The sequence below is a fragment of the Hemitrygon akajei genome, chromosome 9 (assembly GCF_048418815.1).
Source record: "Hemitrygon akajei chromosome 9, sHemAka1.3, whole genome shotgun sequence".
In the NCBI taxonomy this organism is placed as follows: domain Eukaryota; kingdom Metazoa; phylum Chordata; class Chondrichthyes; order Myliobatiformes; family Dasyatidae; genus Hemitrygon; species Hemitrygon akajei.
Window position 1 is genome coordinate 113701273 of NC_133132.1, and position 13038 is coordinate 113714310.

Here is a 13038-nt window from a genome sequence, read left to right on the forward strand (position 1 = left end):
GAAGTCAAAAGTCTATCTTATCATACCAGGGAACTATGCAATGGTCTTATGCAGATAGAAGCCCTGTCGTACAAGCTTTCAGTCTTCTGTATCAGGGGATAGAAAAGAGAATGTTCCAGGTGGGTTGAACCTTTGATTATGTTGGTAGCTTTACCAAAGTAGTGAAGTGTATATAGAGTCTGTGACAGGGAACCTTGTTTCCTAGATGTGCTAAATGGTGACGACAATTCTCTGCAGTTTCATGCTGCCATGGGAGAAGCAGTTCCTATGCTAAACCATGATGCATCAGATAGGATTCTTTTAACATTGGTATTAATAAAAACTGGCAAGAGTTGTCAGGGACGTGCCAAATTTCTTTAGCCTCCTGAGGAAGTAAAGGTGCTAGTGAGCTTTCTTGGCTTCCGGTGTCTATGCAGCTGGACCAGGGTAACCTATCAGTGATTTTCACTTTTCGGAACTTGAAGTTCTCAACCCTCTTAACACAACACCATTGCAGTAAGCAGGAGAGTGCGCATTGCCAGGCCCCCCACCCACCCCGAATTTAATGACCAGGTATTTTTTGCTTTGCTGATATTGAGAGAAAGGTTGTTGCATTGATATCATGTCACTAGGCACTTGGTCTCCTTCCTGTACTCTGATTCACCATTATTGGAGATACAACCCAGTATGTTGGTATCATCTCCAAATTTGTTCAGGCAGGATAATGAAGCCATTCTGTTTGTTAACTAGACACTGATTTATTCTTCTAGTTTTATTCGCCCATTGTTTGCTTGCAATTGTGAATAATTGCTTATGAAAGCCACCTTCAGCTCTGTGCTATTAGGGAAAAGGCAAATGTCACATGGAGACACAACCCCTCCTCACCCTGATCCACATCGTTTACTAACTCCTGTCTCACCCTTCCCTTTAATCTCTTTATACTGTCCACTTTCCCTTCACATTCTGAATCCTGATGCAGTGTCTCAGCCCAATGTTTTGGCTATCCCTTTGCCTCCCTGTAAATGCAAATAGACATCAGTTGGTGTTGTTGCAACCTTCTTCACTTTCCGCTTTACTGCAAATATTGGCATCATCTGCAAACATAGTAATCATCCCACTAGTGTTCTCATTCAGATTAGTAACATATGTGACAAATAATATAGGAAGGATCCAGTACCAATCCCTGTGGCTCAGCACCTCTCTCAAGTTTTCAGTCAGAAAAGTATTCTTCATTATTACCCTCTGCCGCCAACCATAAAACTAACTTTGTTTCCAGTTTAGCACATGCTGGGTCCCATTATTTTAACTTTCCGAGCCAGCCTACCATATGGAACCTGTGATATTACAGGAACATAATTATTACAAAAGGACTTATCATTCTAAACATATCTGCATTGCAGCATTTCTGTGAGATTCATTGGTCTTGAAGGCGAAGTCTTATTTTTGTGAATTCGTCAGAAAGCTTTGAGGAAAGTGTGGTATCATGCCAAAAACCGAATCGAGGCGGTGAGATCAGGGTACCAGAGGGTACCGAGTCAACTGAACTCGATATTTGGAAGGAGGCTTAAGCACAGGACTATATTGGAAAGGATGGGTACAGGCTGAATCGTGCCAGCAGAGTCCAGGTCCCGAAGAGGATCGGCGATTTAAGTGTTGTGCTGAATCAAAGAGGTCAGTTACAGGCCGAATCGAGACGGCAGGGTCCAGGCACCAGAGCATACAGGAGTGACTGAACCAATGTTTGGAGGTTGATTTAGGCAGCGAGCCAGATTGAAAAGGGCAGGTGGTTGGGGCCAGAGGCAAGGGATGGGCCAGTTCAGGTCAGCTCCATGACTCGGCTCTGTGCTCAACTATGTGGCTCTCTTTACGAACTTCAGTTCAGAATATTATTTGCTTGCGGTTATTGTTTGTATGATGTGTTCTTTTTCCCTGCACATTGTGTGTTCAATGGTCTTTTTGTTTTGTTAATGGATTGTTTTGGGTTTCTTTATTTCATGGCTGCCTGTTAGGAGACAAATTTCAAGGTTGTGTACTTGGATAATGAATATACTTTGAACTTTGAACTGTGATAACAGAGCAGTTGAGTTTACAGGTTGTGAATAAGCAAATGTTAATAGGATGGTGCTATTAAACCCATCACTGTAAAGTATGTACATGCAACTACCCCACCATAATAATCTTTCACACTTGACCCAATCAGCAACTAACCTTAGAAACACCTTGATATTGCTAGAATAAAATATAAAGGAAATTTAATACAAATGGAACATAATTTCAGTGAGAAAATTAGACACTTCAATTTTGAATTTGAATTTGAACTTGGCTTAAAGAAAAACCCACAGCTAGGCCTAGCACTTGCATCCAGCAGTTTTTTTGTTTTGCATTTCAACAATGCCAGTGTATTTTTGTAGCCACTGTTGTAATGGATGAATACTCATCAAAGGTGTAAATGAACTTGATGTAGGTCTACTCAACAAACTGCCACCCGAACAGTAACTTTAACTCAGAACCTCACTAGGGGCTTGCCACTTGTATGTGGCGCATTAGTGACTTTTCAATTAACAGAGAAAAGCATTTAGAACTGCAGTCAGAGTATTCATAATTATCTTGCCAGTGTGAACATGATCATATTAATAACAGCCTTTGGGGTACACTTTATCAGTTCACTTCACTAAATAACTAATTTCAAATATGTATTTCTTTCTTCTCTGCTCCACTAGTTTTGACCTTGTCCTTCAGAATGAGATTAATGGCAATGCTGGGTTTTGCAGTTGTGGTTCTTTGCAAGAGATTGCTTGTCCCTTTCAATAAGAAAGGTGAAATGATCACAACAGGTAAGTTTTTAAAGTTCATTATTTCAAAGAACTACTATGAGTAGGGAGAAGGGGTTAAAAAAACTTCCGTTATCTTTCCTGTATTTTTCCAAACTAGGGCATGTCCAGTACATATGGATAAGGGAAGTCTCACCCCTTTTGCATTTTTTCTCAACAGGGATTAGCACCTGGGTACATGCGAGATAATTTAGTTTTAGACAAATGGGCCCTGTGTATGACCTTGAACTGTAGCAGGCAGTGGCGGGCACACAAAGAGGTTGAGTTAACTAATTTGAGGACTTCATCCCATACCTCATCTGACATTGAAAAATTTAAATCTTGCTCCCACCAGTTTTAATTTTGTCAAGAGAGGCTCGCCTCAGCACCGCCAGCTTGTCACAGATAAAAGATATTAGACCTTTGCACAATGGATTCAAACAAAGAAGCATATCAATGGCATTTGTGTCAGGTATCAGAGGGCGGATAAAATGTCTAATTTGCAAATATCTAAAGAAATGAATGTTGGGTAGATTAAACTTTTGCAGACTGTTGTTCAAATGATGCAAAACAGTTGTCTAAAAATGATCTTTAAAGCATCTGATGCCCTTTTTGTACCAGTCTTGAAATGTTCAATCATGTATAGAAGGCTGGAAGAGATGATTATGTAGAATAGGACTCGAAAGAAAGAAGCCGTGGAGACCATTATGCTTTCTGAACTGATGTCTTCCAAATTCTATCCCAAGTACTTAATTACAAATTGGAACCAACCTTTGATTGCTCTTTTCAGCACCTCCGGAAAGAGGGACATGCACCTAAGTCCGACTAAACGTCACACACTGTCTTTTGCCTCTCTGTTGGCCAGGCGTGCAGTTTTGCTCAGGTGGAGGGATGCTGCCCTGCCCACCCACACTCAGTGGCTCAGGGACATCATGTCCAGTCTACATCCTGAGAAGATCCACTATTCAATCCTCAATTTGGACATGAAGTTCCAAAAGGTGTGGGGACCCTTTCTTGAATAATTTCAAAATTCCCAGCTGGACTAAAGGTCCATTCTCTCTCCCTTTCCTCAGTACATAAATCCCTGACCTCCAGCATTTTCCAGTAAAACTCTTTGGGCTCATATTTGTTATCATGCAACAGCCTATGTATTAGAAAACTACACCTTCTCTATACCAATGCAGCTTTGTGGGGACAAAGGTTCTGTTTAACCTTTTGGCCAATGCATTGATGGCTTGGAGTTGGGGATTGGGAGGGGTGGGGTGATAATGTTTGTACTATGGGTGCACCTCTTTCATAAATGTGAATTGTACATTTGATACATTTCTTATACACAGCACAATTCTCCTTTGTACTATGTTCTCTTTATTTAAAAAAAAAAACAATTTAAATAATGAGGGGAAAAAAGCTTCCGTTATTACTTTATTCATTTTGTTTTATTTCTTTTGCTGACTGTTCATCAATGGAATTGGGTTAGGAAACTCACTACCTAACTTTTTCATTAATTGAAGCTTACACTTTATTGTCCCTGGGGCAACAACTAGAGTTCCCTCTATATCAATACTCACTCAGACCAATTTGCCAATTTACAACATCAAAATAGGGGATCTCCACTAGCCAGATGGAGATCTCACTTTCTTCTCCCAAACCCTGAAATGAGGGTTCTTCCTTTCGATGGTGGGACTCTTGAAAGATCTATTCCTGATAAGGCACTCAAACCATCTACTATTATATTCATTATTTATCAATACAGATATTACCTTTCAGTGTCATTGACTATAGGTCACCAGATTGATCTTTAACACCTTTTTAATGGCTTTGAACCTAAAGTGACAACTGGTGATTTATGGGCTCTTTGTTCTCTACAATAACCAGCTTGAATCAGTCCAGGCAGGCACAGACCCCAGCATTCACAAACTCACATGTTATATCTAACCAAAGAACAGCTCACAAATTACTCCTTATTTGGAAATGATCCAACAGATTACCTGAAGCATCATTTGGTCCACTGAATGCCAAACAACTTTGTCTTGCAAAATGGAGGATGTAAAACAGTTCCTCAAAATTACAGCCTCAATCTCCAAGCACATGGCAAGAACAAAGATTTATTTTCTTCCACTGTCTTTGATCCATTCGAGTTTGACACTTGCTTCCATATTTTAAAACTGCCATAGCCACCACTTTTCTAACCTTGTCTCAGAGATCATTGTTGCACTGAAACTTCTAACCAATGGTACTCTTTTTCAAAACATTCTTAATGCTTTTGGAATTTCTAGAAGTGGAGATTTAAGGAGAAGTTTATCTTTGGCCATTTGTGCTATATCCACAATATTGGTTTTCAATACCCAACATTTCAGAATTGAGGTACATGTTCCTGCACTTTTGTATATGTGACCAAGGATGATTATTTTTCCCTTGGTGTCTGCCTGGAAAGGGTAGGCTATAATTTTCCATTATAATTTACAATATAAAATGCTTTGATTCATTTTGAGTTATATTACCAGGCCATGAATATTTTGAATTTTTGTTCTGGATGTTGCTTTTTTTGACCTGTCTCCCTCTTAGTTTTGTCTATGTCATTCATTTGCCTTGTCTGGAAAACTAAACCATCCAATTCCAATAACGATTGCTGACATAATGGATGGCCACAAACATGGTCTGATCATGTTGCTAATATGATAGAGCTATACACCACAAAAAAAAAGATTTTTTGACTTACCATACCCATACAAGCCATGAAACCAACCTTTACTAATCCCCATTTTTTTCGTGTGCCATACTCTGCCAGAGCCTCGACGACCACTTATTTTTTCAAGTGGTTGTCTTGGAGGAAAGATTCTGTGAGTTGTCCCCCACGTCCTTCTCACTAATCCCCATTACTATCACTTATTCTGTAGCTTTCTATGCTCAGATAATACAACAGATTGTGCAGATATGATATTTGGCCTCTTGGATACATGTTGCCTCAGTATAACAATGACTGAACTTCAAAGATTCATCACAGGATCTGGATTCCGGAATGGCTAGTCTGTGACCGGTCGGTGGCAGGCTGATTGCAGTTGCTTCGCTAAACCATCAGACGCACCTGCCTCTTCAGTTCTCTTTCTCATTATTCTTTCTGTCTGTGACCTCCTGCATACTTATAATAAAGTCCAATGTAAACTGAATAGCACCTCACCTTCAATTTGAGCACACTGAAGCTTCTGACCTCAAATATCACATTCTACAATCTCAAATAACATACTATCTTTGATTTAGGTGCTTCAATTGTACATCATCCATTTGTGATATTGACTCAGGTTTCCCACTCTCGAATAGTACAATCTGACCAGCTGGACACATTTTTAATCTATCTTCCACCTTTATTCATTTCTGTGTTTCTAATGGCCCTCATTTGATAATATTTGTTCCATTTTCACCTCTAATTGTTCTCATCAAGCTATCGATCATAACATATTTCCATGGCAATCTTGGTCTCTCTTTATCAGAAATATGTCCTGTGTCCAATCAAAGCTTCCAACGCCTCCTCTGCAATGTGTTTCCTCTCTTTCCCATTCACAATCAAGTGTCTCCAACCAGAAACATTAACTCTGTTTCTCTTTCCATAGATGTGGCCTGACCTGATGGATGTTTCCAGTAGTTTTTGATTAATTTTTTGTTAGTAATTTCATTACTATGAGATGATTCATAAGTGTGTTTCACCATTTTCTTCTATTCTGAAGAATGTTCAGAGAACCTTGGAGATCCCTTTTTGCCTAACGCAGTTCAAAGAGGATTAGACATGGTTGACAAATCAATATATCACACAATGAAAAGGTAAGACCATTATGGAAGACAAGTGAACCCTTTGGAAATAAACATTTCTCTTAAAAAGAAATCTGTGGTAACTTCTACTTTACAAAAAGACCACTCGACAACTTGATGGCCAAAAGAGCATCTTTATCTGGGACGGCAAATGATATTTACAGTACAGAGGCTTCCAGGTACCTCGTGCGGCATGGGTGGAGGAACTATATACAATGCATACTGGGAGTAAAAAGAGCAGAAGTAAAGACCCCGCCAACCCCAGATCCCACCTCTTGCCACCACAGCTTCCCGATTAGTACTAACTTACTTTTAATAATACTCACATTACAACACTTCTCCCCCTTTAAAATCCAACATTCCCCAAATATAGAAGAACTGGGAAATAAAAAGTGGTATCATTAGCAACAGTTTACCAATACAAAAACACCTAAAAAACATGGCAAATTCAACATTCAATCTAACAACAAAAGAAACAATCCAATCAAAGATTCAGTCTGTCAGGAGGTTTGTGAGTGCGCTGCGATCTACGCACCACCCCTGGTGACCCAGCAGGCACCGTTGGTGAGGATGTTTTGGGTGGATCTAGTGTTGGGGACACGAAAGGGGTCTGTGTGTCTGCGTGAGAATGTCCATCCTCTTCAGGGGACACTGCCCCCTCTGCCAGTGTCTCTCCCTCTGGCAAAGTCACTGGTGGACATGCTTTCCTGGTATGCATTAAGTGGTCATTGCTCCTTAACTGTTTTGGACTACTGAGCTTCTTTGAAATTGGTGGCAAGCTATTCTCAGCATTAGTGACATCTGCAGGTTTGCCACCTGGCTTGGAACACACTGAAGAAGGAACTTTGGTTTTTGAACCATATTCACGACCGTGGCTCAGAATAGACCCAATTGCAAATTTTTCATAAAGTTCCTTGTTATAACTTGGAACTATCTGGAGTTCAACAGCAGGAAATTGCAATGCGTTTCAGAAAATCTCTTGTGCTTGAACAAAGGTCTTGTCTGTTAAATCACAGTCATTGATTTTGATGATACATTCATTCTCCTGGAGCAGGTTCTCTTTTCTTGAATGGCTGTTCTCTTCAATACCACGAATACTCAGGCCAAGGATTCTTCCACTCAGTGTAGAGTTAAAAGGTACCACATGGATTCCCAGGGGGCCACCGCCTCTAGAAAATTCTACTTTCTTTGTCAAATCACTAAAAGTGCTTTCTGAATGCTTGTCTGGTGGTCCTGGAGGCTCTGTTCTTACATCGTCTGTGGGTGCCCCGTTTGCTACCATTACGATTGGCTTCACATGCAGGTTCCTGTTAGCGGGATCATCAGGCTGAGATGCACCTTGCTGTAACTGGGCAGGTGGTACAAGAGCTGGGTCACTGCTTCTCCATACTGAAAGTGGCGTGCTGGCTTTCAGTGCTGAGGGGGTAACTTCAATTGCTCCTGTAATAGGCTGAACAGCCACAAGCTGCACTGCGAGCTCACTCTCCAATGTGTCCGGACTATGTCTGTCACTCACATTGCCATTGGCGACTTCAGCTGCACGCTGCACTTCATGCTCTTCCGTCGTGTATGCATACTTAAATTCATGCCAGTTGAGCCGGATTTTGCAAAACCAATCGCGGCCCAGAAGACTAGGCCCACTGCCTTTAGTTATCACCTGCCTGGCTTCAGCCTTCTGGCTCCCGGCTGAAATATCCACATATAACACCCCTAAATGAGGTATGGGCTGCCCCATATAGGTCCTGAGTTGGAGCTTAGATGGTCTGATGGGAGGCAGGTTGGATCCCCATGTCCTCCTGTAGGTCTCTTCACTAATGACTGATGCAGTAGCCGCTAAATCAATCTCGAACTTAATGTCCTTTCCCCTGACAGTGACTGTGGCATAATATGGTTCAGGTGGTCCCTCATCCGTTTCCACCCCAAACATGCTGTAGGCACATGCTGCCTCTTCGTCTGCTTCTCCTAGGTGGTGTGTGGCTGCCTGAGCCTGTTGAGTTTTCCCCTGCCCAGGCTTAACCTTACCCTTTATGCTCCTGCACATTTTAACTAAATGTCCCTTCTTGCTACAAGCATGGCAGACAGTATCTTTGAATTCACAAGTATTTGCATAGTGTGTTCCTCCACACCGAAAACATCCACCCACTTTGCCTGTTTACCAGTCTCCCTCCTGACTTGGAGCACTGCCACCGACTGCAAACCCCGTATCCTTTCTGTATATCCTTGGCATTATTAGCAGCCACCTCCATGCCTTGGGCAATCTCTAGGGCTGTCTTGAAAGTCAACGGTGGGGTTTCCCCCAACAAGCGACATTGTACAGCGGCATTATTAATGCCGCAGACTAATCTGTCACAGAGCATGTCGTCCAACACGGCTCTGAAATCGCAATGCTCAACAGCTGCCGAAGCCCGGCCACAAAATCCTCCACAGACTGACCTGGCTTCAGGACATGGCTGTGAAACTTGAACCGTTGAACTATCACCGAAGGCGTCGGATTGTGGTGGTTCCCCATGGGCTTGACCAGTTCGTCGTACGGAATTTCTCCCGATTTCCGCAGTGTAGCTAAGTTCCGTATCAGCTTGTACATCTTTGCCCCACACACACTCAGGAGAATAGAGTGCTTCTTAGCCTCCTCAGTAATTGCATTAGCACAGAAAAAGTGGCCCAACCTTTCCTCGTACTCCGGCCACTCCTCGATTTGCTCGTCGAACATACCAACCGTTCCGAACGTAACCATCTGAACACGAGGCTCCTCGCCCGCTCACAGCTCCTGATCATAAATGGGGCCAACCCGTTCACAAAACCAGTCTACCTCGTCGCTAAAAATATGTGGTAACTTCTACTTTACAAAAAGACCACTCGACAACTTGATGGCCAAAAGAGCATCTTTATCTGGGACAGCAAATGATATTTACAGTACAGAGGCTTCCAGGTACCTCGTGCGGCATGGGTGGAGAAACTATATACAATGGGAGTAAAAAGAGCGGAAGTAAAGACCCCACAAACCCCGGATCCCGCCTGTTGCTACCAACAGCTTCTCGATTAGTATTAACTTACTTTTAATAATACTGACATTACAACAAAATCAACTTAGGTTACTTGCAGATTTCTACATAGATTCCTTAAATCTCCACAGAAGCAGCCCTTATATCCTGTTCTAATATCATGCAACTGGTAGAAAGAAAATTCTTGATGATCAAAACTGAGTGGGATTTTCAAATGCTTTGCAACTCCAGCATAAGAGTCCTTCAAGGGTTTGTTGGTGACATCTCAAAATATTGGTCTGAAACGTGGAATACTTATCACATTAATAAACTGTGCACTGCCAGTACCTGTCCCTCAGCCCCTCCCAATTTTCTCCTATAAGGAGATGTATAACGTCAGACCAGAACCTGTAAGGTGTTCTCAGACTACCTACCTTATCAACACAGATTTCTCACCCAAGCTATCTTGATGTGTAACGCAGAAGATGTTGGAGGAACTCAACAGGTTAGGCAACATAATATAGTGAATTCTCTCAATAGAAACTGATTGATTCATGAGTTCCTCCAGTATCTTGTGTGTTACTTTGGATTTCAGCATTTGCATTCCCATGTACCTTTCTTTATTTTGTGGTATTCCATGAAGAAATGCCTTGCATTCTGTTGCCCACTGAATTGCAAAGGACTTGGAGTCCTTCTTTCCCTATGCATTATAAATGTGTGCTTATAATGAACACTTTACTCATTGTACTTGAACTCATTCATCAATGCACAAAAGGTGGAAGGCTACTAATAATCAAGGATCATTCACATGAGTGTAGTGAATGCAGTAAAATCAGTTTGCATGATCATATTGTAATCCCAATTAAAATATCTTTAACTCTCCCAAGAAATCAATTTGTTTGGAATAATTGAATTGTAGGGAAAAATATTTACTTGCACTATCAAAAACGTACTTGAAAACAGGGGCACAAGTTCAACTCTAATTGTCCAATGTATGTTTGGCCTTCCATATCCATATTTTCTTGTGTTTTATAATGTAGTTTTGACAAAACACATTTGAAGGTACAAAGACTGGGCTTCTTTATCTCCCTTGCAATTAGATCCTCGTCGTCCTAACTGGAAGACCACAATCACAGTGTGCTAGTAATAATATCTCTTCCTCGCTGACGATCAACACTGGCACACCTCAGGGATTTGTGTTTAGCCTACTGCTCTACTCTCTCTATACCCATGACTGTGTAGCTGGCGTAGCTCAAATGTCATCTATAAATTTGCTAATAATACAATCTTTATTGGCAGAATCTCAGATGGTAACAAGAGGGTGTACAAGAGCAAGATATACCAGTTAGATGAATGATGCTGCAGAAACGACCTTGCACTCAATGTCAGTAAGATCAAAGATCTGATTGTGGACTTCAGAAAGGGTAGGATGAGGGAACAAATGTGAACCAAAAACTATGTGAACTATTATTTCAACAAAACTATGTGAACCAATTCTCATAGATGGGTCAGAAGTGGAAAGAGTGAGCAATTTCAAGTTCCTGGTTTCAAAATCTCTGAGGATCTATCCTGATCCCAATGTAGTGATGCAGCTATAAAGAAGGCAAGACAATGGTTAGGTTTCATTAGGAGTTTGAGGAGATTTGGTATGTCACTTAAAACACTCAAAAACTTCTGCTGATGGAATGGAGAGCATTCTAAAAGGCTGCATCACTGTATGTTATGGGGAGTGCTACTGCACAGTATCAAAAGAAGCTACAGAAAGTCATAAAACTGTTCAGCTCCATCTTGGGTACTAGCCTCCATAGTATCCAAAATATCTTCAAGGAGCAGGGTCCCAGAAAGGCAGTGTCATTATTAAGGACCCCCATCATCCAGAACATGTTGTCTTCTCATTGCTACTGTCAGGAAGGAGATACAGAAGCCTGAAAGCACACACACAGCAATTCAGGAACAGCTTCTTCCCCTCTGTTATCTGATTCCTAAATGGACATTGAAACCATGACCATTACCTCACTATTTTAATTATTTTTGTTTGTGTGCTATTTTTAATTAAACTATTTAATATTCATATATATATATATATATACTATAACTGATTTACTTATTGATATATTTTCTAAATTATCATGTATTGCTTTATATTGCTGCCATTAAGTTAACAAATTTCGCAACATGTGCTGGTGATTTAACCCTGATCCTAACAGATTGTCAATGTAATATATTCTAAAACTAGAATACACAAATTCATCTCAGAGTAATCAACTTTGTTTTGTACTACCGTAATTGTATAAAACTAATAAAGGTCATTTGACATTATTTGATCAAATACTACTACATTTCATTAACAATCTGACATGTGATGACTTGGCTTTATTTTTCTCTAGCAGGGATATCAATGTGAGTAATGTGCCCTCTTCTATTGAGCTGATGTCTTTTTTCAAGCGGCCAGACTCTGAGAGCAGAAAGATTTCAAGAGCTGCTGAGGTCATGGAAATGTCTTTGATTCTGATCCAAAAGACCGTACACAAGAAATACAGAAGATCAGTGAATGTTACTGGTAAGGAGGTCTTGTCAATCCCCACAAATCAAAGGAAATTTTGAATGTATCGGAATTCTTCTCTCAAATGTTCATTTGAGGTAAAGTGAAACATTGCCCATATAGTCAGTGTCATTATCAGTTCAAAGATCAGATCCAGCATATGAAGAATGAATGTCTTCCTGCCATTCTGCTTTTGCCAAAATATGTATTTGTGCTCTACCATTATAAAAATAAATTATTTTCAAAATATTCTCCCCTCTAGAGTATAACTGAGATGGAATTAAAAACAGAAACAATTTAGGATACGGGAACCATATGAAATTCCAGAATTTATGACATAATCTTGTTGCCTCTGGAAGATAACATAATGTCACAAAGGCCATACAGGTCAGAACATGAGAGAACCAGCTATGCAATCACAGCAGATACAAGGCCTGTGCTTTCAAGATTATAATTCCAGGTTCTAGATTACTAATCTTGCCCTATAATATATAAATCTTTGGCCTGAATCTCAGTTTAATTTGGAACTGGGCTGATTCTTTAGAAGGCACAATTGACAAAATAACTTTAGCACAGTTGGTCAGAACAGAATTCAAATCTGGCTCTGGCATGTGAAAAGGATTATGTGTTTCAACCATTTTATTGCCTTATTTAATATATTATGACGTAAGCTTTTAAAAATTACATTTGTTAAGCCGCTGCAGGAGTATTTAAGGAGCATACTGTCTATTTCAAATGATCTGTCCTCTGCTGCATAAGTTTTCTGTTTGGATGCATTTGAACACTATAAAGTTATTTGAAAATATATTTCCAAGCAGGTTGACAGCATTTTTAAGGAGATTATTTGAGAGTAGCCAGATGATTTATCACTAATATTAGACTGCTGCTGAATATCTATTATTAGTCATAATATTCTGCGGTC

General features: G+C 40.4%; 1 protein-coding gene across 1 annotated transcript in view; it reads left to right on the forward strand.

Annotated features, from left to right (window-relative positions):
* Positions 1-6570: 6570 nt before the first annotated feature.
* The window catches only part of tpo (thyroid peroxidase), a 71434-nt gene continuing 64966 nt past the window's right edge, over positions 6571-13038 (forward strand). The window contains exons 1-2 of the mRNA XM_073055446.1: positions 6571-6605; positions 11965-12134. Of these exons, the coding sequence (XP_072911547.1) occupies positions 6571-6605; positions 11965-12134 (205 nt within the window). The remainder of the gene's footprint in view (positions 6606-11964; positions 12135-13038) is intronic.